Source organism: Arctopsyche grandis, chromosome 5 (assembly GCF_051622035.1).
Source record: "Arctopsyche grandis isolate Sample6627 chromosome 5, ASM5162203v2, whole genome shotgun sequence".
Classification (NCBI taxonomy): Eukaryota; Metazoa; Arthropoda; class Insecta; order Trichoptera; family Hydropsychidae; genus Arctopsyche; species Arctopsyche grandis.
Genome location: NC_135359.1, coordinates 720,868 through 746,878, shown reverse-complemented (window position 1 = coordinate 746,878; position 26,011 = coordinate 720,868). Strand labels below are relative to the sequence as shown.

At 36.7% G+C, this 26,011-nt stretch overlaps 4 protein-coding genes across 7 annotated transcripts; 2 read left to right on the top strand and 2 right to left on the bottom strand.

Moving 5' to 3' along the window:
• The first annotated feature begins 755 nt into the window (after window positions 1–755).
• On the top strand, window positions 756–7,953 carry LOC143911733 (uncharacterized). Of its 2 annotated transcripts, XM_077430747.1 has the most exons (4): window positions 756–1,099; window positions 1,169–1,417; window positions 1,528–3,721; window positions 4,113–4,227. In XM_077430747.1, the coding sequence occupies exons 1-3, from the start codon at window positions 992–994 to the stop codon at window positions 2,071–2,073; spliced, it is 903 nt and encodes a 300-aa protein (XP_077286873.1). In that variant the 5' UTR covers window positions 756–991; the 3' UTR covers window positions 2,074–3,721; window positions 4,113–4,227. The 2 variants fall into 2 exon arrangements, with proteins under 2 accessions (XP_077286873.1, XP_077286874.1); XM_077430748.1 differs by lacking the exons at window positions 1,169–1,417; window positions 1,528–3,721; window positions 4,113–4,227 and adding an exon at window positions 5,699–7,953 and having other exon boundaries at window positions 903–1,110.
• A 2,161-nt stretch (window positions 7,954–10,114) lies between these two features.
• On the bottom strand, window positions 10,115–16,657 carry LOC143911985 (E3 SUMO-protein ligase ZBED1-like). The gene is made up of 5 exons (XM_077431090.1): window positions 15,476–16,657; window positions 14,827–15,382; window positions 13,602–13,739; window positions 13,317–13,510; window positions 10,115–10,222 (listed from the first exon to the last, which is right to left on the bottom strand). The coding sequence occupies exons 1-5, from the start codon at window positions 16,655–16,657 to the stop codon at window positions 10,115–10,117; spliced, it is 2,178 nt and encodes a 725-aa protein (XP_077287216.1).
• Window positions 14,350–21,099, top strand: LOC143912228 (uncharacterized). 3 transcript variants are annotated; one of them, XM_077431495.1, is made up of 5 exons: window positions 14,369–14,398; window positions 17,087–17,221; window positions 17,295–17,543; window positions 17,655–17,811; window positions 18,080–20,929. In XM_077431495.1, the coding sequence occupies exons 2-5, from the start codon at window positions 17,114–17,116 to the stop codon at window positions 18,091–18,093; spliced, it is 528 nt and encodes a 175-aa protein (XP_077287621.1). In that variant the 5' UTR covers window positions 14,369–14,398; window positions 17,087–17,113; the 3' UTR covers window positions 18,094–20,929. The 3 variants fall into 3 exon arrangements, with proteins under 3 accessions (XP_077287619.1, XP_077287621.1, XP_077287620.1); XM_077431493.1 differs by having other exon boundaries at window positions 14,350–14,398; window positions 17,655–20,913; XM_077431494.1 differs by lacking the exon at window positions 14,369–14,398 and having other exon boundaries at window positions 16,860–17,221; window positions 18,976–21,099.
• Window positions 21,100–21,564: 465 nt separating this feature from the next.
• On the bottom strand, window positions 21,565–25,857 carry LOC143911984 (zinc finger MYM-type protein 1-like). Its single transcript, XM_077431089.1, has 5 exons — window positions 25,594–25,857; window positions 23,341–25,523; window positions 22,671–22,858; window positions 21,718–21,803; window positions 21,565–21,619 (listed from the first exon to the last, which is right to left on the bottom strand). Exons 2-5 carry the CDS (start codon window positions 25,478–25,480, stop codon window positions 21,565–21,567), a joined length of 2,469 nt encoding a protein of 822 aa, XP_077287215.1. The 5' UTR covers window positions 25,481–25,523; window positions 25,594–25,857.
• Between the last annotated feature and the right edge of the window lie 154 nt (window positions 25,858–26,011).

Sequence of the window (26,011 nt, the reverse complement as noted above, 5' to 3'; positions counted from 1 at the left end):
CTTTATAAAACTAGCACAACAGTGTTTCGTTAGGCCGGGATACGGTCAACACATTGTACCCCGCCTACAGCATCTTGGACGAAAACAGGAGTTATTGACTTAAAACATTTAAACGTTAAATTTAAAAATACGAGGGAAGTGTCGAACACTTAAAAAATGTGTGTAATCTCACGATTTTGGGAATAGATAAGCATAACGAAAACGTCAAAAAAAATCGAGATGTTTTATTTAAAATTATTGATTGCGTTAAATTTTGCGGTAAATTTGAAATGCCAATGAGGGGACACGATGAAACAGATAATTCAAAAAATCCAGGAGTTTTTCGGGGGCTTCTAGAATATTCACAAAATTTCGACGATTCTTTAAAAAAACATTTTCAAACTTCTTCGGTTTTTAAAGGGACATCAAAAACTATTCAAAATGAACTTTTAGATTGTATTTTGAACGTGTGTAGGGAACAAATAAGTGCTGAAATAAAAAAAGCAACTTATCTAGCTGTTATGACAGATGAAACAACCGATATATCGATGCATTGTCAACAGGTTAATGTTTTTCGTTACGAATTAGGGGGTTAAGTTTTTGAAGGGTTTTGGGTTTTTTTTAAATCCGCGTCGTGAAACCAGCAAGAACGAATTTTTTTTAGCAATCTTACTGGAGTACCAGCGTATTTTTCGAAATCTTCATCGCGTTTGGACGCACCCCTTTAATGGGTGGTGAATTTTGCTAGTTTTTTTTTCAATAATACTTAAATCCACATGTAAGTGGTCGTACTCCATAAATTGTGCTTATTTTGTCCTGTTATGACATGATAGAATAATTATGGTGACATTTTTTAGACATCTTTTCAGTGCAGCCCCGCCACTAAAAATTATCACGAGCCGCCACTGCCCAATTGTCATTTTGCTACTGGTGTTGAGGTATTGTCAACAAAAAATCAAGTTGAAGTCTTGACGTCTCGGGTCAGTTGTCACTTGGACAAATAAACAACACCATGGAGTGCAGACTTTGCCTGTGTTCTGCTCCATCCGAGTCTTCCGTCTCCATCCATGACGATCCTCATCCACTGGTTCAACGCATTTGGAAGTGCTGTCAGATGCCGGTCCGTCACGGGTATTTTAACCTATTGCTATTAAAATTCGTTACTATTTGCTATCATTTTCATTTGCAGGTTGAGAAAGGTGATAATTTACCAGACACAATATGCTTGTTGTGTGTCAAAAATCTGGAATTATTTAACACTTTCCGAAATGTTTGTATTCAAAGTAACGAAACGGCGAGGCTGAGGTTAGATGAATGTGTGCAAATTAAGACGGAAGAAGTTTTACTTGAAGATTTGACATGGAAAGATGAGACAGATGTAATTTCTTCATCAAACGTTTGCGATTCAATCGTTAACAATAAGACTAATGATTCCGAGGTAAATATTCGTTTTATAAAAAATGCAAATTTACCGCTCACGTGAACTCTAACTGTACTTAAAAGTGTTGCACACGTTTAATATTGTATGAAGTTTGTCTTATTTTACAGGAAAACAGAGAAAAGTTTATTTTGTGTGATAATAGAACAGAAACGATTGATGATATTGAAATTCCACATTCCGCACAATCTGGATTGGACCATCAAATTAATATTCAAAATAAGTCTAATGACATAGAATCCCACTCTAGGATAAATCGACATGAATGTAATATTTGTTTCAGATCGTTTGCTCTAAAACGCTATCTTGTCGCGCACATGAAATATCACACCGGGGCTAAACCACACAAATGTAACGTCTGTTTCAAATCGTTTACTAAAAAATATATATTCTTGAGACATGAAAGATCTCATACTGGAGAAAAGCCATATGAATGTGATATTTGTTTTAAATCATATTCGCTAAAAAGTCATCTTGTTGAACACATGAAATCTCACACTGGGGAAAAGCCACACAAATGTAATATTTGCTTTAAATCGTTTACTCGAAAAAATAGTCTTGTTGAACACATACAATCTCACACTGGGGATAAACCATACAAATGTGATATTTGTTTTAAATCATATTCTGTAAAAGGTAGTCTTTTACCATATTAAATCTCACACTGGGGAAAAGCTACACAAATGTGACGTCTGTTTCAAATCGTTTGAAAAAAAATCTTTACTCTTGAGACATGAACAATCTCATACTGGGATAAAACCACATAAATGTAAGATTTGTTTCAAATCATTTACTCGGAAAAATGACCTTTTAAGACATGAAAGATCTCATACTGGAGAAAAGCCATATGAATGTGATATTTGTTCAAAATCATTTTCTCTAAAAGTTCACCTTGTTGTACACATGAAATCTCGCACTGGGGAAAAGCCACACAAATGTAATATTTGTTTCAAAACGTTTGCTAATAAATCTTCACTTTTTAAACATGAAAGATCTCATATGGAAAAAGTTGTATAAATTATGCGATTTTTTTTTTTAATCATGTGCTCGTAGTAATCTTCCACAAATGATAAAATCTTTTATTTAGTTTTTGATCATTTGCTCAAAAATATCTTGTTGGCCAGATAAAAACTTCTACTTGTGAAAAATTCACATGGGGCAAAAATCCCACAAGTATTACATATATTTGTTTAAAATCATTTATTAATTAGTTCTTAATAATTTTGTATTGTATAGCCTATTTGAACACGAAAAGAAGAGATACGTATGAAGATTTGCTCAATTCATCGGAAGAAGAGTACGATAGTGATGATAATAATGAGATAGAATTCGAAAACTCCGGTGATATTTCTGATATTGAAGACAACATTGAAATCAACGATGATTATAGTGATGTCAATATATCGACTGCTGATGAAGAAAGCGATATAGAAAGTAAAGTAGGAAATGATGAAGTTTGTTACACATCGAAATCTGGATTCACGTGGAACTCGATTCCTTGTCAGTCATCTAGCAAACTCACAGCTCATAATATTGTCAATGCACCATCGGATCGTTTACAAAACGACACCAAAACTATTAATTCAATACGAGAGGCATTTTTACTATTTATTACTGACGAGATGGTCAATTTAATTTTGTAATGAAACCAATCGAAGCTTCAATGATAATAATATTATTACAGTGAATGAAATGTATGCATTTATCGGAGTTCTCTTGGCATCCGGACGAAACGGTGGAAGAATAATGAATATAAATGAGTTATGGAGTACAAATAACCTCTTTAGGTTATTTTTTTTACTGCAGTTATATCACGAAATAGATTCCAATTTATATATAGGAATATACGATTCGATAATCGTAATACCAGAGCACAACGATTTGCTAACAGCGGTGACAAACTGGAAGCTATTCGATCTGTATTTGATCAGTTTCCAAAGTCTTGTTAAAATAACAAATAAAGCAATCATTCATGCAATGTATACATTTTTATCTATCACTGGTAATGTTGGCGATACAGATTCTGAAACTAACAGAACTAAATACTTTCCACCGAGCTCTTCTACTTCAAAATCAAATAGATGTGCTTTTTGTTCAAGAGCTCGAGATAGAAAAACTAGGATATTTTGCTATAAATGCAATAAGCCTATTTCCACTGCTCATAGACTTTCTATCAAGCAATTTACTTGTAAGGATTGTCAAAACACTGCGAAGGAATGATAAAGTACGTAACATATTAAATTTTTTAAACTTTGTATAATAGAGTTAAAATTTTTATTCATATATGTATGTATATATTGTTGCGTAAGGGTGGGTGGAGGATCCAAGTAAAAGCCAACAGTCGTTTCACAGCATTTATTGATGATTCAGGAGATACACGCACGGTCACTGCTCCGTCCAGAATGAATTATATCGCCTACGTACCGCCTTATAAGGGGTAGATCTCTCGGGACGTCTATTCTGTTTACCTACTGTATAGTCACGTATTCGGATATGTATTCCCACGGTATGAGAAGTGCAATCATTGTTTCATGCACTTAGCTTGTCGCTAATCCTTAAAACCCACTTATACCAGTCGCACGGTATGCATTTAGTTAATCCGTTAACAGATATCCGTTACAGATAATCTTTGAATGGTCACAGTCTCTGGGATTCTATTCGCTTAATCCGCGGCGTACGTTACAATATTTTTTAGGGTTGTGAAGTCGTTGGCTTTTTGGTTGGAGTATGGAAAAATTTTGGAAAAAGTCGTATTTTTTTATCCACGGTTTCTTTTTAATTTGTAATTTTTTCACGTTTATGTCATGTATAATAAAAAAAGTTTCAAATAAAAAAAAGGAATTATTTTGCTTGATAACTTATGGAACGTTCACTTGATGACTTCAGGTCTGACCGCACTATGCGACAACCGAACGATCCGACACTTCACAACAGTACTCGACCAAATATTGATTGTATGAAATTGTATGAGTCATAACCATAGAAGTAGAATGCATAGAATGATCATTGTTAACAAAAGTATTTTGAGTTTTTGTAGCAACATTTTTGGAGGCTGAGAGCGATTCTATGCATTCTACTTCTATGGACATAACGCGCTGCGCGACAGTCGCATGACGTAGAACGACACCTTGCGTCAAAGTTGACTTTTCGATCAACTTTGACGCAAGATGTCGTTCGCGACGTGATGCAAGTGTCGTTGATTGGGGGTTGCCTTGCGACAATTATTCTCCTTCTTCATATCGTGACTTTGAAACATCATGTAGCCATAATCTTTTGGTTTTTCTCGATTGTTCTTCTTCCTCGCATATCAAAGATACTATAATAGCGCCCGTTTCGTTGATCTTGCTCCGAAGTACCGAACGAATCATTGACATAATTTACTGCGTAGTGTCGCATCGCTGTCGTAGTGTCGCATCACTTGTGAAGTGTCGGATCGTCCGATTGACGCATCGTGCGGTCAGACCTTTATCCAACGATCACTTGACACATATCGAAACCAAGCGTTTAGGCGTCAGTCAGCCCGCGTAGCTTCGATGAGTATGTGCTCATGTGAAGCAATCTATAGCTGATTCAATGACGATAAAATGCATTTTAATCATTGTAGAGCGTGATTATAGTAAATATTTTAATTGTTTTAATTACTACATTAACCTTTACTTCGTTTTGAATGTATTTTGCTCAATTTTAAGTGGGGTTACTTTGTACCCCATATCGCTTCTCGTGTGACTTTTGAGATATCGGTACTAGAAGGTTAAAAACAAGTTATCTTTATAAGTCACGAAAACGTTCGATTTCGCTTAACATTTCATCAAAACTTTTTAGAATGCATTGGTGCTTCAAATTCTTAATGAAGCATTCTATAGCTTTAGGCGCGAAACTTAATTTTTGAGCGGGCAGCTCTGCGCTTTGCAACGTCACGTGGCGCCAGACTTCCTGAATTCCCGATGCAAACCAGGAACCCAAGAATCTCGAACTTTTATGGCACCGTAATCTTAGTGCTAAGATTGTAATGAACCAGCATCTTAATGCCCAAATGTTCCTTTAACAACAAGCTCCTTTTTTTTTAGTATAATTTCATTCTAAAAGCTATTTCCAAAGTACTTCAGGGTTCGTCCCTGTAATAATTTCTTAAGTACTCAATATTTTACATATTAAGCTATATAACGCTAGAAAAATTAGCCGCGGGTTTCCAAGTTTAGAGCGTTTGAAACTTTCAAGTTAAAAATAGTTTTAAATGTAAAGTTTTTTCTTTTTGATGATTTTTTTTTCTTTTTGTTTTAGGCACATCTAGTGCTTCAGGCGCTGAAGTAGTGACTCGAAAATATCTGTATGACCAGATAAAAATGCAAAATTTACCAACTCTCAGTGAAAAACTGAATTATTATGAGAATCATCTCTTGAACTGTTATGGAAATAACGAAAATGCTAAAAAGTGTTTGAAACGAAGATTTTCTAATGTGAAATCTCAAATAAAACAAAGATGGTTGAAAGCTAACAAGCACGAAGATGATTTCTTAAAACATAACAAATCGTGGTTAGAAGGAACGTTTGAAATTCCTATGCAACCACATTCTCCACAAGGTCGACCACCTAAACCTTTTGGAGGATTAAGTGAGCGAAGTAAGAGAAGGAAAACTGAAGAAGTCCGTGCCACTTTAAATGACGAAGTCATTGTTCACGCTGCAAAATCGAATGACGGAATACATCAATTGACAGCTCAACAAGCACTCCAGATGTTCGTAGAAGCAGATCTTACCAGAGGGCAGTATGAAATAATAAGAGCAACAAACCCAAAACTTTACCCGTGCTACGATCTTTTGTTAAAAGCAAAACGAGAATGTTCCCTAAAAAAAGAATCCCAAAGGGCCGGGCTGCACCACTCAACTCGCGAACAACTTGGTTGAGGGCGATCAGACCAATGCATGCAGGTAGATGGGACATGCCGCACTCGTCAACTTGTTTGTCGCACACATTTCCATACATTTTTTCGTGTCGCGCAACAAGTCGGCCGACAAAGTTGCACGGTGCGGCCCGGCCCTAAGGATTACGGCTAACTGTGCAGAGAGCAACATTCAATGCTTAATGGACTTGACAGTATCGCGATTGTCAATATTCTTAGAAGAGGTGCTAATTACACTAAGCGAAGAAGAAAGGAAATCCGTAACTATAATATGTAAATGGGGTTGTGACGGCTCGCAACAAACAAAGTTTAAACAATGTTTTGAGAATGAGACTGACTCCGATTGAAACATTTTCATGAGTTCTTTTGTACCTTTGCGTTTTGTTTTTGGTAATAAAGGCAATAAAACAGTTTGGCAAAATCCAACACCTTCATCTTCGCGATTTTGTCGTCTTATCCGATTTCGGTATTTGGAAGAAACTACAGATGTAACGAAGAGATCAGTTATGTACAAGAGTCTGTAAAGTCGCTGAACAACACCAATGTCACATTACATGACAAGGAATTTATATTTGGGCACAAACTACAAATGACAATTGTGGATGGAAAGGTGTGTAACGCTGCCACAGACACAAAATCAACCTCCCAGTGCTACATCTGTGGGGCTACATCAAAGAGTTTCAACGATTTGAGCAAGAAAAATTATGTTAGCCCTCAAGCTCTTGAATTTGGTTTGTCTGTATTACACGCCAGAATTCGGCTATTTGAAAGTGTAATCCACCTAGCGTATAAATTGCCTGTTAAAAAATACAGAGAGAGGAAAACTGAAGAAGAAAAGGCCTTGGAAGCAAAAAGAAAATCAGAAATCCGAGAGAGGTTTCGCAATGAAAATGGACTTTTAATTGATATGCCAAAAGCCAACTTTGGCAATACAAATGATGGAAATACAAGCAGGAGATTCTTTGAACAGCCTGAACTATCTTCAGAGATTACGGGAATAAACTTGGAATTGATTAAACGATTCAAAGTAATTTTAGAGACAATTTCCAGTGGTCATGAAATTAACGTAGAAAAATATGACCAATATGCGTTTGACACTGCGAAATCGTACGTGGAGCTATATGGATGGCATCCAATGACTCCCACTATGCATAAAATACTGATGCATGGAGGACAAATAATACGGAATTCATTGCTTCCTATTGGCCAACTCTCGGAAGAGGCAGCAGAAGCCCGGAATAAACATTTTCGGACATATCGGCTGAACTTTGCCAGAAAGTTTTCTAGAGAGGAATGTAATTCAGATATATATAATAGACTCTTATTGAGTTCCGATCCCCTCATCAGCAGCATGCGACAAATAAAGAAACCGTCACGCAGAGCTTTTATGCAAGAGACCATAGAACTTTTGATGCCGGCTGAACCAAACACTGAGCCAATGGAGGAGTGCTCTGAAGATGAAAAAGATATATAGGTACCTACATTTACTGCTATAACATGCAAAATGTATTACTTTGTGTTTATTACCTTTGTATTTTAAATGTTGTTTCTGTACTTGTCCTATAAGTTGCTCCTTTTCAGAAGATATACTATGTAATGTGTAGGTATATATGAAATAAAGATTTGTTTGTATAGGAATGACATTTTTTTTAAATATTTCTTGTATTTGGAAACAAAATAAGCCAAAAAATGTTTTTGACCGCCTAAATCGTCGATATCTACGTATGTGCGATGCTAAACATTGCTATAACGCAGTGTTCTGAAAATTCCAAAGTTTTTGAACATTGAAGATCAAATATAAACTAGACAAATTACACTAGGTTAGGGATGTCATTTATTTATTTAATTTATTTATTTATTTATATATATTTTAGCTATCAAGCTAATTTAAAAATACATCTTAATTATTATACTTAACTCTAAAATTTATAATTAACTTATATGTATGTACTGTCCCTCACAGAGGTGTCTCTTCGCACCAAGCAGGAATGCATCCATGTTTTTAGCAGACCTGATGCACTCAGGGAGGGCATTATACATGAGCACACCCCTGTGAAAAACACCCCCAGCCATCTTATTCTTTCTTACTCTACTTACAACCAGTTTGTCCTTATTTCTAGTATAAAAACTATGTTTATCTCTATTCCCTATTATATAATCATCAAAATATTTAGGTAATATCTTATGATCTAACTTATAAACAAAAGACAATGTACTAATATCACTGTTCGACACAAAAAATGTTACAGAGACGAGATATGACTTTTCTTATAGATCTATGCCCAGTGAACACGAATCTGGTAATAAAAAGTGTTGATTGGCTCGAGATTCGGAGATATATGTGTTTTTTAAATCGCGCGATTTTTATATATGTATCTTGGTGTTGTTCGGTCGATTTCTCAAAATCTGTTAATTTCCTGTTAAAAATGAATATTGGAATCTACAGTCGGGTATTTTATCTTCCATTTGTAGTACTTTTCAGCTTTCAAATCTCTCTAAGTAGTCGTCCAGTTCAAATCAAAAGTCAAAATTACGTATTTTCACTTGGGATTTTTTCCCACTGTTAATACTATTGTGGCAGCTCGCTTATACGACATGGTCGAGTTTGGTTGCCTTCCTGCGAGTGGGGACCAACCCGGCTGGGTTCGGAGAGCCGCTACCCACTCTGTCTTCAGCTGTCATATAATAAACACGTGCATTAACATGCCAGTCGTCTCATTCGTTCATCCTCCATACTGGTGACCCCCGACATCGAGCCACGCAGCCTCGATCAATTTCAACATGCCGCTCATCCCTGCCTCGCCGAGTCAGGCGGGAGAAGCTACCCGCCGCGCCCCCATCGCCATCAACACAACACGCGTCGCGGCCCGCGGGTGACAATAAACGAGCAGACACGGCTACCTACCTACCTACCTACCTACCGACGTCCAGCCACAACGTCGATGACAGGTGCTTAAAAAAATGGGGGAGCGAATGAGACGACGATCTTGACAGCTGGATGTGGAGTCATGCGCGATCCACTACACATAGAACGGTCATCCAGCACCACAAGACATACACCACCTCAGCACCATCATCATCATCATCATCAAGGCCCCGTCCGTCCCCACGAGCGTCGTCACGCCGAGACGGGCGGTAGCGCTACAACACCTCCACGAGCCACAACGACTCACAGTCCAGCTCGGAGTATCATCAACCACATCGATGCCCCTGCCGCCCCCGCCGCTCCACCAACCGACATCAGCCTCGGAAGAGCGGCGCCGCCGCAGCATCGCATCGCATCGGCGCGACCATCGGACCACCCACCGTCCTGCTCGCGACGTCACCGCCCTCGAATCTACCGACCATTCAGGGCGGTACACCTATGTACACAGCGGATGACCCACGTCAACAATTTTTTTTCTCCCCACGTAATAATTTTTTTCTATTGTAAAATTTGTTTCTTTGTAATTTTGGTATCGCTGATGCTGGGGGGGGGGAGTGATGTGGCGGCTCGCTTATACGACATGGTCGAGTTTGGTTGCCTTCCTGCGAGTGGGGACCAACCCGGCTGGGTTCGGAGAGCCGCTACCCACTCTGTCTTCAGCTGTCATATAATAAACACGTGCATTAACATGCCAGTCGTCTCATTCGTTCATCCTCCATACTATATTATATTGAGTATTTTCTATTGAAACATGTTTATTAGGATAGTGTTCTGGCCACACTATTTTTTGATTTCGTTTAAAAGGGGTAATTGGATGTGTGGTGAATTTTAAACCGGTTAATTTTCGAGCAAAAAAAGTAAATGTAGGTACCTATATATCTTTTTCATCTTCAGAGCACACCTCCATTGGCTCAGTGTTTGGTTCAGCCGGCATCAAAAGTTCTATGGTCTCTTGCATAAAAGCTCTGCGTGACGGTTTCTTTATTTGTCGCATCATGACTCATCCATCCTAATTCATCTAACATACTTCCAATACTCTTAAATCTACTCACATTCAAAATACCTCTCATAGCTTTATTCTGTATTTTTTGCATTTTTGCATTTGGGGCAGGAGGGGACATTTTATCCCCCCTCCCTAGATTTGGCCGGGTCAGGAACATGTATGAAGTGAAACGACGGAATTGTTGAAGACACGAATATTTAATAATAGTGTTGGGCCCGTTGATTTCAACGGGTGGTTTCGAAAAGAAATTGAAACTCGACTAAAAATAAAGTTAAAGCTATTGAATCGACTGGTTTCGGAAAGAAATTGATGCACGAATTAGAAATTACGAAGTGAATACGAATTACGAATTACGTTTTGTGCACCGCCGACGCCCCGACGCCTTCGCCCCCAGCGGCGCCGACGCCTCCGGCGCCCGCGCCGAGCCCCCGGAGTCCCCGGAGCCCCCAGCGTCCCGATGCCTCCGGCACCTTCGACGCCTTCGCCCCCAGCGGCGCCGACTCCTCCGGCGCCCCCAGCGCCCCCGATGCCTTCGGCACCCCGGGACCTTCGCCACCCCGGGACCTTCGCCCGCAGCGGCGCTGGCGCCCCCAGGGACCCCGATGCTTTCGCAACCCCGGGGCCTTCCCCCCCAGGCGCCCCGGCGCCTTCGCCCCCAGTGCTCCGGACGCCTCCGGCGCCCGTAGCACAAAAATGAAAAAAATTAAAAAAATGACATCTGAAAAAAATTAAAAACTGAAAAAAACGAAAAAAACTGAAAAAAAAAATTGGTTCCCCATACTGCGCCCGTTGTCCGTCACATATTTATATACATATTTACCGACACATTGTTTTTATATATAGTATGATATGATATTTGGGGAGGAAGTAAAGCAGTGGCAAAACAACATGGCCGAGTTGGTCCCAGTTGGTGATGGTGACCGAAACTCGATTATGTCGTAGAACTGCTGCACATGCATTTCATTTGATGAAATACTATCAATCTTAATTAAATCCATTATTCTTTACTGAAACTTTAGACCAGCAGATACTACATGTTCAGAATATCGATCCTTCCAAAAAAAAAGGTTTTATTAAAAAATACTCACAAATTAGTCAACTTTTGCCCCTCCCCCCTGGAAAAAGTTGAAATGACAAACCCTGTATTAAGTCATCATCATCATTTACAGCCATTCACCATCCACTGCTGGATGAAGGCCTCTCCAACACGCTTCCAGTCGTCTCTGTTTTGCGCAACTCTCATCCATCTCACCCCGCACATTTTCCTAATTTCATCTACCCATCTTCCCTGCGGTCTTCCTTTTACCTTTTTGCATTCTCTCGGGTACCATTCAATCACTTCTTTTGTCTACCTTTCGTCCATTCTCCTAGCCACATGGCCCGCCCATTGCCATTTCAATCTGAATCTCGAGCTATTAAAACTATATCGTCTGCGAACCGAAGGTGACTCAAGAAGCAACCGTTGATGCTTACTCCGGCTGTGTCCCATTCCAAGTTCCTGAAAACTCCTTCAAGCACCGCATTGAATAACTTGGGCGAGATTGTATCTCCTTGCCTTACTCCTTTTCCTATGCTAAATCTATCTGTAGGCACAATGGCCGTCGATATTCGTTGGCGCGCTCGATTAGTTCGTCGACTACTTGGAGGTGGTCCATTGTGCTGAAATTTGCCCTAAACCCTGCCTGTTCAATAGGTTGGTTCTCGTCGAGGATATTCTTTTGTCTTTCTGTAATAACCTTCGTGAAGAGCTTGTAAACCGTTGGAAGTAGACTAATGGGTCGGTAGTTCTTAATATCGCTTTTATCACCTTTTTTGGGTATTAAATTGATCGTTGCGTTTTTCCATCCTTCTGGTATAGCTTGGTTCTGGATGCATTTGCTGAAAAGCCTAGCTAAGATATTATTTAGGCGGGAGCCGCCACATTTTATTAAGTCAATAGGAATATTATCTTCCCCTGGGGTTTTAGCATTCTTAGCAGTTTTTAGCGCGGCCTCTACTTTGCTAGGCAATACTGCAGGAACCCTTTGGCCGGGTGTCGATTTCGGAGCGGGAAGTTGTTCGTTGTTGTTCTCGTATAGTTTTGCTTAGAACGTGTAAACTCTGTCTATGATTTCTTCTCTATTCCTAATTATTACTCCGCTCTCTGATCTGATTGCGATCATTTGGTTTTTGCCTAAGAAAATATCCTGTTTGCACTTTTTCAGGCTACGGTCATTCTTAATGGTATTTTCTATTAGCTTACTGTTAAAATCCCTGACTATTCTCTTTTTAATTTCCTTATTTACTAGATTGTATTCTTGCTTATTATTGTCCCTATCTAAATTCCTTTTATGCTTAATTCGGTTTTTTGTTTCCGCTGAAATTTTGCTTAGCTTCATCTGTTTCCTGAATCCACCTACATAATTTCTTACCTGCTGAGGTTATGACCGAGCTAATGATAGTGTTCAATTCCTCGATGTCTGCTTCTGGATTCAATTTCTCGTATCTATTTCCAAGTTCGAGTTCGAATTCCTTTTTCCTATACCTTAGTTGGGCGAAATCTAGAGTGTTACTGCATCCTTTTGTTAATTTCCTACGTTCACAATTTATATTAATGGCCATCCGGGCCCGGACTAGTCTGTTATCGCTATCTTTATCTACTTTACTTAAAACACTAACATCTTTAACTGAGTGCAGGGTATTTGTTAGGATGAAGTCAATTTCGTTTCTGTCTCCTTTGGGACTCTCCCAAGTCCACTTATTGTTTGTGTTTTTCCTGAAAAATGAATTAGTGATAAAGAGCCTGTTGAGTTCTGCGAATTCTATGAGGCGATCGCTTCTTTCGTTTCTTTGGCCGGTACCAAAATTGCCTACTGCACTTTCAACAACAGGTTGTAAGTCTGTTTGTATTGCAACTGTATTTTAAATAAATTATACAGAGATCAATCAGGGGGGAAGGGGGGAGAGTAAACAAAGAACCACGCGTGCTAGGGTTGAGGTTATATCAAACCCTAACTCGTGGCTGGTCTCACTTGGACGAAGAGAGACCAGGGTTTCTTCACTTCTCACCGGACGTACACTGAAGCTGTACTCCCAGTATCGTCTGCCGATCAGGCCGAGCTGAACGGGACTCGGTGTCGAGGAAGTGGGCCGCGTTAACACCAATGTTAATGCGGCGACCGTTGGCTAACAACTCCTGTGCGCTGACCAGGGTGGCCAGCACCAAAAAACATCGGCCAGATCGTGGCTCGTAAGGCCACGAAAGCCGACCATCAGACAATTGGTCTGAACAATATACGTTCCGAAATGTCGCTTATTTCTATAATATTTCTTTCTATTTTCTTATTGATCAGAAAGCCCACTCCTCCTATTCTACCATTTGGTAACCCTCTCCAGTTTAGACAGTTGCCACTTTTTAGAATTATTTGATTTTGTTGTTTCCGTCTAACTTCACTGAGTCCTATTATATCCCATTTGATATTTTCTAATTCATTCTCAAATGCAGGCACACTTCCTTCACTCGATAACGTTCTTACATTGTTCGTAGCTAAATACAGGTTTCTATTAGTTAAACTATCATTCATCGTCACTCTTACTGTACGGACGCCAGGGGTTCTCAATCGAGAGCCACCTGATGTCGGTTTTGTGAGATAGCTCGTGGTAAGCGTGGGCGGGGCTGGTTTCCTCACGGTGCCTTCCTTTGTCGTCGGTGGTCTGGTCTCTGCTTCTGGCTGCTCTGCTCTCGTACTGTGTGCGTAAGTGTGAGTGTGATAAGGGAGAGTGGCGGGAAATTATATGTAATCAAAAACAGGTCGTAAAGCTGTATATGATAAATATATTTGCAAGTTGAATTTACATAGAGCAAACAGAGAAAACAAGGGGGGGGGGGGAGTAAACAAAGAAACCACGCGTGCTTTTGCACGACCAAATCGTGGGTCGTAAGGCCACGAAAGCCGACCATCAGACACTTACCTTGTTGGAGGTTAAGTATTTGTACAAAAAAAAAATTTACAATTCAAATATTTTCGATGATTTCTTTATTAAAGTGACCATTTTTTTTATATTTATCTACTTATCAGTAAAATCAGCTTATACCCAATTGTCATTTTGCTACTGGTGTTAAGGTATTGTCAAAAAAAAATCAAGTTGAAGTCTTGACGTCTCGGGTCAGTTGTCACTAGGCTTGGGCATAGTAGTTCGCAACTGAGATCGCTCAGTTTAGTTCGCCGCTCCTAAACGAACTAGTTCGCTCTTCTAGTTCGCCAGCTCCCAGCTCGAATCAGTGAAAGGCAGATCGTTCGCTCGTTCGTTCGTTCGTTCGCGTGATCGTTCGCTCGTTCGTTCGCTCGCAGATCGTTCGCTCGTTTTGGCTCGATGAAAGAATAACACATGACGCAAAAAAGAAAACAAAAATAATCAAATTTTTTATATTTTTTTAGAAATAATCAACAATTATATAACTATTAGGTACTGGTTAGTTCTTATAAAAAATATCACTTACACTTATAAAGTTGTTACCTAACAATTAAACATAATGACTTGTTTGAGTGAGATCGTATGTATAAAAAAAAATAAAATGGAAAAAAAATATTACATATTACTGTGTAAAAATATCAATTTGGACACTTTATTCGATGACAGTAGTGTTCTACGTTCATTAAGGACTTGACCCGTCGCTGAAAAAACGCGTTCGCAGGGCACAGATGTTGTTACGACACAAAATCTTTTCAAAACATACGCGTAAACGTGAGGGTATATCAAACGACGTTCATGCCACCATTGAAGCGGATCTTCTTTACGATTTAGATACTCTTCATTTAGGTATTTATCTAATTCGCGAATGCCAGCAGCAAGCTGGTTATCTGGCCTAGTAATTTTTTGTATCTCTTGGTCGTATTCATCCCATATGCAGCTATTTTTATTACTAGGTATAGATGTTGATGCGTCGCTGGAAGTAGGAACAGCCTCTGGAGTATCCCCTTGAACTAATTGTACTTGGCCGATTTTATTTCTAATGGCTTGTACTACCATTTCACAGGCTCTTTGATTTTTGAATCCCCTCGTCTTAAATCGAGGATCCAAAATCGTACACTCTGCGTATAACATATTCTTCTCTATATCTTTGAAACGATCTTCCATGCCTTTCTTTAGCAGAGACTGCACATCAACTATTTTTGTATTGTAAGAAACATGTCTTTGTAAAAATTTTTTTAGTAAATTACATAAAATTATTATTTTAGATAAAGTGACGTTTTTCTCGGCACTTATTTCTACGGTAATCTCGTAGAATGGACTGAGTAACGGTAAAACTTCCTCTATTACTTCCCAGTCCCCTTCATTTAAAGTTAAATCAGGGCGTAGAAGTGCAACGGTAGCAATCACTGCATCCTTTACCTGTACTATTCGCTTGAGCATGTCAAAAGTGGAATTCCAGCGGGTTTGTACATCCTGCTTGAGCTTAAGAACAGGCAAATTCATTTGCTGCTGCGTAGCAGCCAATTTATGTTTTCCTTGTGTGCTACGATTAAAAAACTCGACAATATTTTTAACTCTTCCCAAAACGTCACATATCTTTTTCGTAGCTTCTTGTACAACAAGATTTAGAGAGTGAGCGAAACATGAGATGGACCGCCAATCACCAAGTCTAACAGCAGATAAGATATTTGCTGCATTATCGCTAACAATGGCGGCAACTTTGTGTGAAATGTTCCACTCTGCCATAACAACTTTCATAAAGTCGCACAAGTTTTGACTAGTATGTCGCTCTTTATAATTGATACAACCAAGTAATACTGAGTGAAGTTTAGTCTCTTCATTTATAAAATGAGCTACAATAGCTATATAGCTGTTGTTATTTCTAGACGTCCAACCATCAGTACTAAGAGACAACGCTGGTGCTGCTTGTACCTTTATTTTTGCTTCAGCCATGACGTCATTGTGAATTCTTGACATTAAATTTTCCGATAACGTTTTTCTTGATGGTAGTTTATAGCCTGGGCATTGAGAAACTAATTCAATAAGTTTACGAAATTCTGTTTCTTCTACGATTCTTAAGGCGTGATGCCCTTTAGCTACCATCTTGACAAGTTGTTTATCAATTTGCTCAATCTTTCGAACTGGCGGTGGTCTACGAATGTATTGGGTCATCGATTGTTGGGAGTCTACTATATTTGATGATGCTGAAATTATATTCTCTGATTCACATGTGCTTTGACTTGATTGAAGTGAGTTTAAACTAGGTAATATCGGTGTTTGTCTTTCAGCAGTTAATGGGATCAAAAGGTGTTTTGTTTTCATATGTCGGGTTAAATTACCATTCGATCCGCCCGCAATACTTATTATTGTTGAACAATGGTTACATTTCGCTTTTTTATTATCAATGTCTTCTGTAAAATGAGTCCACAAGGGGCTATGTTTTCTTTTTGATGACATCGTAACAAATAGCCTATAACAAAACACATTAACCCTATACGTAAACTATTTTTAAAGTATATTAAAGAAATGAATAAATTGTTATTATACATTAGAAGCATAAGCTATCTGATAACGACAGTCTTATTATTTTAAAATTTGTTTAACGTTCGGTTAACGTCACTCTCGTTCATTCGGTCACAAACTAATGAAATTCTTGTGTAGTTCGCGAACGAACTGTCTTGTGTAGTTCGCGAACGAACTAGATCGTAAGAGTGAACGAGCGCATGTGCAGTGAGCGAGCGGCAGTAAGTGTTGTGCCGTCCCACTCTCGCTCATTCGGTCACGAACTAGTGAACTAAGGAACGAGGAGTGAGGGAACTAGTTCGACTAGTTCACCTGTGGGAGCGCTCTTACGACCTAGTTCGTTCGCGAACTACACAAGCCTAGTTGTCACTTGGACAAATAAACAACACCATGGAGTGCAGACTTTGTCTGTGCTCTGCTCCACTCGAGTCGTCTCTCTCCATCTATGACGATCTTCATCCACTGGTTCAGCGCATTCGGAAGTGCTGTCAGATGTCGGTCCGTTATGGGTATTTTTAACCTATTGCTATTAAAATTCGTTACTATTTGTTGTTATCATTTTCATTTTCAGGTTGAGAAAGGTGATAATTTACCAGACACAATATGCTTGTTGTGTGTCAAAAATCTGGAATTATTTAACACTTTCCGAAATGTTTGTATTCAAAGTAACGAAACGGCGAGGCTGAGGTTAGATGAATGTGCGCAAATTAAGACGGAAGAAGTTTTACTTGAAGATTTGACATGGAAAGATGAGACAGATGTAATTTCTTCATCAAACGTTTGGGATTCAATCGTTAACAATAAGACTGATGATACTGAGGTAAATATCCGTTTTATAGAAAATACAAATTTACCACTCAGATAAACTCTAACTGTAATGTAAAAGTATTGCTCTCGTTTAATATTGTATGATGTTTGTTTTAATTTACAGAAAAACGGAGAAAAGTTTATTTTGTGTGATTATAGAATGGAAATGGTTGACGATACTGAAATTCTACATTCCGCACAGTATGGATTGGACCATCAAATTAATATTCAAAATAAGTCTAATGACATAGAATCCCACTCTAGGATAAATCGACATAAATGTAATATTTGTTTTAAATCATATACTCGGAAAAGAAATCTCCTTGCACACATTAAATCTCACACTGGGGAAAACCCGTATAAATGCGATATTTGTTTTAAATCATATTCACTAAAAAGTTATCTTGTTGTACACATGAAGTCTCACACTGGGGAAAAGCCACACAAATGCTATATTTGTTTCAAATCGTTTTCCCAAAAAAATACTCTTGTTGCACATGTGAAATCTCACACTGAGGAAAAATCACACGAATGTAATGTTTGTTTCAGATCGTTTGCTCTGAAACGCTATCTTGTCGCGCACATGAAATATCACACCGGCGCTAAACCACACAAATGTAACGTCTGTTTCAAATCGTTTACTAAAAAATATTTACTCTTGAGACATGAAAGATCTCATACTGGAGAAAAGCCATATGAATGTGATATTTGTTTTAAATCATATTCGCTAAAAAGTCATCTTGTTGAACACATGAAATCTCACACTGGGGATAAACCACACAAATGTGATATTTGTTTTAAATCATATTCTGTAAAAAGTAGTCTTTTTTACCATATTAAATCTCACACTGGGGAAAAGCTACACAAATGTGACGTCTGTTTCAAATCGTTTGATAAAAAATCTTTACTCTTGAGACATGAACAATCTCATACTGGGGTAAAACCACATAAATGTAAGATTTGTTTCAAATCATTTACTCGGAAAAATGACCTTTTAAGACATGAAAGATCTCATACTGGAGAAAAGCCATATGAATGTGATATTTGTTCAAAATCATATTCTCTAAAAGGTCACCTTGTTGTACACATGAAATCTCACACTGGGGAAAAGCCACACAAATGTAATATTTGTTTCAAAACGTTTGCTAATAAATCTTCACTTTTTAAACATGAAAGATCTCATATGGAAAAAGTTGTATAAATTATGCGATTTTTTTTTTAATCATGTGCTCGTAGTAATCTTCCACAAATGATAAAAGCTTTTATTTAGTTTAATTTTTAAAATCTTTTATTTAGTTTTTGATCATTTGCTCAAAAATATCTTGTTGGCCAGATAAAAACTTCTACTTGTGAAAAATTCACATGGGGCAAAAATCCCACAAGTATTACATATATTTGTTTAAAATCATTTATTAATTAGTTCTTAATAATTTTGTATTGTATAGCCTATTTGAACACGAAAAGAAGAGATACGTATGAAGATTTGCTCAATTCATCGGGAGAAGAGTACGATAGTGATAGTAATAATGAGATAGAATTCGAAAACTTCGGTGATATTTCTGATATTGAAGACAACATTGAAATTGACGATGATTATAGTGATGTCAATATATCGACTGTTGATGAAGAAAGCGATATAGAAATTAAAGTAGGAAATTATGAAGTTTGTTACACATCGAAATCTGGATTCACGTGGAACTCGATTCCTTGTCAGTCATCTAGCAAACTCACAGCTCATAATATTGTCAATGCACCATCGGATCGTTTACAAAACGACAGCAAAAATATTAATTCAATACGAGAGGCATTTTTACTATTTATTACTGACGAGATGGTCAATTTAATTTTGTCATGAAACCAATCGAAGCTTCAATGATAATAATATTATTACAGTAAATGAAATGTATGCATTTATCGGAGTTCTCTTGGCATCTGGACGAAACCGTGGAAGAAGAATGAATATAAATGAGTTATGGAGTACAAATAACCTCTTTAGGTTCTTTTTTTTTACTGCAGTTATTTCACAAGGTAGATTCCAATTTATATATAGGAAAATACGATTCGATAATCGAAATACCAGAGCACAACGATTTGCTAACAGCGGTGACAAACTGGAATCTATTCGATCTGTATTTTATCAGTTTTCAAAGTCTTGTATTGATAATTTTTCTCTCGGTGCAAATATCACAATAGACAAAAGATTGGCTATGTTTAGAGAAAAATGTCCCTTTCGTGTTTATATGAAGACGAAACCGGGCAGATATGGCATAAAGATATGGATAGCTGCAGATTCTGAAACCGCTTATATTTTGAATCTTCAAGTATACACTGGGATGATAAACAATGTCTGAGAAATAAATCAAGGACTGCGAATAGTAACACAACTATCAGAACCCTATTTTGGATCTTGGAGGGGCATTACAGTGGACAATTTTTTTACCTCAATTCTTCTTGCGAAATTATTGTTCGAGAATAAATTGACAATTACAGGAACGTTGAGAAAAAATAAACGGGAAATTCCAAGACAATTTTTAAGATATAAAATGAAAGAACTTCACTCTACTTCATTTGGATTTACGGACACTATGACACTAATATCACATATCGCTTAAATAAATAAATGTGTATTGTTGCTCTCAACTCAATTCAACGATATAGGAATTGAGCCCGACTTAAAAAAGAAACCTGTAATTACTTCCCACTATAATAAGACAAAGGGAGCTGTTGATACTGGTGACAAAATGACACGAGAGTATTCATGTGTAAGGGCTACAAGACGATGGCCTCTACGATTATTTTTAGAAATTGTGGATATTGCAGTTTTAAATGCATATATTATTTGGACTCGAACATATCCCGAATGGAGGGAAAATGACCGTAGTCGCCTGAGACGTTTATTAGACAAGTGTGTTCGGAATTGTGTACAGAAAATGTGCTTGCAAGAAAAAGTAGTGGTAAAATAATAAATAAAGCAATCATTCATGCAATGGATACATTTTTATCTATCACTGGTAATGGGGGCGATACAGATTCTGAAACTAACGGAACTATTAATTTTCCACCGAGCTCTTCTAATAGATGTGCTTTTTGTTCAAGAGCTCGAGATAGAAAAACTAGGATATTTTGCTATAAATGCAAAAAGCCTATTTGCACTGCTCATAGACTTAATATTAAGCAATTTACTTGTAAGGATTGTCAAAACACTGCGGAGGAATGATAAAGTACGAAACATATTCAATACGAAACATATAAATTCAGTAAAAGTTTCGCAAAAAATTATTATCAAAGTAATACTTAAAAAAAACTCTACTTTCTCGACAAAATCGCTTTTTAAACTATGTATTTCCAGTACCAAATATCGATGACATATTTAAGCAAGCTTCCATTATAAAAATGTGTAAAGAAAAAAATAACAAAGAATATCAAGAATTTTATTTATCACACCAAATTTTAAAACAACACAAATGCAAAACCATTATATTTTCCAAGCCATAAATAACTACAATAATCTCCCTTCTGAATTGCGCTGTATTGTTAACCAAACAGAACAAGTAAAAAAAATTAAACACTTTTTCAAAAAAAACTTACACTGAAACATTTTAATGTAATTTTTATATAAAAAATATAATAGATTTTAAGAATTTATAATAGAATCGTAGCTCCCTTATCAGGCACAAGAGCTACTCTTATCTGATAAGGAATACATGTCCAACTTTGAAATAAACATTATATCCTGTAAATATATGTATATGAATAAATAAAAAAATAAAAAATTTATATTAAATTTTTAAAACTTTGTATAATAGTGTTTTCATATATGTATGTATATATTTTTCAGGGTTGTGAAGTCGTGGGTTTTTTGGTTGGAGTATGGAAAAATGTCGAAGTCGTATTTTTTATCCACTGATATTTTTTATTCTGTATTTTTTTCACGTTTTATATCTACATAATAAAAAAAGTTTTAAATAAAAAAAGGAATTATTTTGCGTGATAACTTATCGAACGATCACTTGACACATGTCGAAACCAAGCGTTTAGGCGTCAGTCAGCCCGCGTAGTTTCGATGAGTATGTGCTCTTGTGAAGCAATCTATAGCTGATTCAATGAAGATACAATGCATTTTAATCATTGTAGAGCGTGATAATAATAAATATTTGAATTGTTTTTATTATTACATTAACCTTTACTTCGTTTTGAATGTATTTTGCTCAATTTTAAGTGGGGTTACTTTGTACCCCATATCGCTTCTCGTGTGACTTTTGAGATATCGGTACTAGAAGGTTAAAAACAAGTTATCTTTATAAGTCACGAAAACGTTCGATTTCTCTTAACATTTCATCAAAACTTTTAAGAATGCATTGGTGCTTCAAATTCGTAATGAAGCATTCTATAGCTTAAGGCTATTTTGTGTAGCCCTAATGAAAGAAACACCGATGATGATTGATGATCAAAAGTGAAATGTTTGTTTTGGAAATTGGTATGAAATTAATTAATTAATTCGTGCCTCTAGACTAGAATACCCCCTTAATTTTACTATATTTATGTTTTGTTTATTTATTTGTTATTCTGATGACTTTTTTTCAATGGAATAGTTTTTTCTTCATTTTTTTTTATTTAAATTGTTTCTTTATGTTAAATAAATGTTTATATCATTATAAGCTTTTTTGTTTCTTTATTTCATGTGTATATTGTATGCAATATTCTGACCTTTATTTCAGTTTAAAACCAGAAAACCATAACAAATAGTGGAATGCTACGTCGTTGGTCATTTGGATTAAATCCCCTCGATATAATTCTTGTTAAAAATTGATTTAAAAGTAATATTTTTGGATGATTTTTGATGTAATATGGTCTAGTAAAATAAAATTTGACAAACATTGTTCAAAATGTCCTAGAATAATAATTGATGTTAAAATGAATTTAATTATTTTAATTTGTGTTTTTGTTTTTTTAAATTTATATTGTATTTTATTAAATTTTTATATTGTGTATCACGTGTCAATAAAAATGAGGGGGGGGGGGGCGCTTTTTTCTTCGTCAAACTTTTTTTTGCTCCCTTGCATTGTAGGACAATAGTGAACCATTATTTGTAGGCAATGGAAACTTGACCAACCGCCCTTTAGTGATCACAATTGAATACGTTTAATTGGGCGACCGGTACAACTGTGTGACGTGACGAATGGGCTCCAAGACAACTGGACACGAAACTTAATTTTTGAGCGGGCAGCTCTGCGTTTTGCAACGTCACGTGGCGCTTGCTTTCCTGAATTTCCGATTTAAACCAGGAACCCAAGAATCTCGAACTTTCATGGCACCGTAATCTTAGTGCTAAGATTGTAATGAACCAGCATCTTAATGCCAAATGTTCCGTTAACGACAACGACTAAACGATGCTAAACATTGCTATAGCGCAGTGCTCTGAAAGTTCTAAAGTTTTTGAACATTGAAGATCAAATATAAACAAGACAAATTATACTAGATCAGGGATGTCATTTGGGGCAGGAAGGGACATTTGATCCCTCCTCCCTAGATTTGACCAGGCCAGGAACATGTATGAAGTGAAACGACGGAATTGTTGAAGACACGACTATTTAATATGACATTTGGGGAGGAAGTAAAGCAGTGGCAAACCAACATGGCCGAGTTGGTCCCAGTTGGTGACGGTAACCGAAACTCGATTATGTCGTAGAGCTACTGCACATCAGTGGCGGGCGGTGACTTTTCAAACAAGGGATGCTGTCCCTTGTTTGAAAAAAAAAACCGACCAATTTATTTTTTAAAATTTAATTTTATTCTTCGTTCCTTTTTACAAAATTCATCGATAACCGCATCATAGAATTTTTTATTGTTTTTTAAATTTGACATTATTTTCTTTTCGATTGCAATTAAAGCAAGACCAGAGAGTCTTTCTTCACTTTGACTACTTCTGGTGAACGTTTTAATTCTTTTCATAGTCGAAAATGATCGTTCAGCCGATGCGCTCGTGGAAGGTATCGTACAAATTAATTGTATTAAACTAAATACTTGTTCCAAAACGTCTATTAGATCATCTTTCACAATTAATTCCTTTACGTCATTTATAGATTTCAAATGAAAATCTTGCGTTGAGTACATGTAAATTAATTCGCTTTTTAATTTCATAAAATCAAAGTATTTTCCATAAGTTAGGTGGAGTGATTTAAATAGGAAATCTGGAAAATTATTTTCATATTCTTTAAATTTTTTGACGTTAAAAAATTCGAGAAATTTTAAATTTTCGATATCTCGAAATCGATTGGTTGTATTTACTGAAAGAGTTTCTAAAATTTCAGAATAGTGAAGTTTATACGTTGTTTTCACATCTTCTTCACATTCAGCATATTTTCTTTTTCTATTAAAATTTTTAGTTATTACTTTGTTCCACAATGAATCAAAATCGTCTTTTTTGTTATCTAAATATTTTACAAATTTTTTAATTTCACTTACGCAATACGATATGTCAAAGGTTTTTTTTTGTAAAATTTCAAATAAAAAATCTGCCGAATTAAATATTGCAGAAAATAAATGCAAATTGAAATTGAATTCAAACTCTTTTAAATAACGATGAAGGACTTCAGCATTTATGACAGCATCAGTATCCGATTCGTCTTCATCATTAATTATTTGATTAAATATTTCCATTAATTCTGTTTGATATTCTAATATCATATTTAAAATTTTGCTATTGTAGTTCCATCGTGTAGGGGCAGCAGTGGGAAATCGTTTTTTTATTTGACAATCGAGAAGGGAAATTCTTCTTGAAGACTTACAAAAAAAAGTTGAAAATGACAACATACGGCTGAAAAAACGTTTGCATCCGGATATATGTTTAACAGATTGCGACAAAACTAAATTCAATCTGTGAGCGTAACAATGGACAAATAAAGAATTAGGACAAATATCTCGAATTTTTCGTTGCACTCCATTATGCTCCCCGGACATTACAGCCGCTCCATCGTACGTTTGTGCAATTAATTTGTCCAAACAACCAAATTCTTCCAAGGTCTCACGTATGTGCTGAAAAAGAGCATTAGCTGTTCTATTGGGACTAACATCGACAAATCCAACAAATCTCTCCTGAATTTCATTGTTTTCATCTACATATCTAAAAATAGTAGATAGCTGAGCTTTGCGACTGATATCTGTAGATTCGTCCACAATTATGGAAACAAATTTTGATGCACGTATTTCAGTTTTAATCTCATCTAGCAAGACTTTTGATATTGCGGATACCAAGTCATTTTGTATATGGTTCGATAGTCCAGTAAACACCGTAGAGTTATCTAAATGAGTTTTCAATTTTATGTCTGATTCACTCAACAGATACAGCAACTCAATATAATTCCCTCTATTTTCCGATTCCTGGTGTTCAAAATGTCCTCGTAAAGGTTGTTCTTGTTTTGCTAAAAAACAGATCGCGCTTATTAATTTCGACAAAATGTATCTATTTGCAGTAACTTCTTTGTTGTGCATTTCAATATTTGCTTTAAATTGAGCACTTAAAAAATTTTCTATACGAGGTCCCTTTCCAAATTTTTTAAATTGAGCAGCAGAACATATGTGAGCTTGAGAACATTCATGTCTCTTGCGCGATTTACTTAAATTGTTTAGGTCAGAAAATCCAAATTTACTCCAGACATTCACTTCTTGAGAAAATAAAATACATGGCCAACAGAATAATTTCGTTAAGTGAGCACATCCACAAATCCATGAAATTTTTTCGTATGTTTCTGTGTTAAAATACCTTTTAAATGTTTTTGTTTTAGACTGAATATTTAATATTGGTGTGGGTTTGGGGCTCTTAACAATAATCTCCTTTTCATTAAATGGGAGAGAAGCAAATCTTCTTTTCAGCACATTTTCAATTAAACAATTGCAATTATTATTGATCTCGACGACAAGTCCACTCTCATTGTTATTTTCGATATCCATATTAAAGGCAATAATGAAAACTCGTAAGTAGTGGAACAGTAAACTAAAAATAAAGTTAGACGAAACTAATTTAAATGAAAACTTAATTCAAAAGTAAAAAATAACCAACTTACAGTATAAATGATTAACTTCGTCTAAAGAAATGAATCGGCTAGCTTTTTGATAAATAACTTGGGGCGTAGCGTGCGGAAATATCGATCAACAGCGGCTTCCAAGTGAAACTCAATAGATAAGCAAACAGAGAAACCGAATCCACCGTAGAGGTTAAACAAGTGTCAACGCGTCCGCGCGAATATGACAGCCTCATAGTGCGCATGCGCAAATGGGATCGGTCCGAACTCCGAATCCATGACGCGCGCGCACTTCACTCAGCGTCTACTCGCCAGCGTCACTCGCCTGTGGCCGGCCTATGCGAATGCGGCCTATGCGAATCCTTAATAAAAATTATCAAAAGATCCTATATAATGCATCATGTAACAAAAAACACGTGATATGTGAAATATATATATATACTCATATACTACATCATAA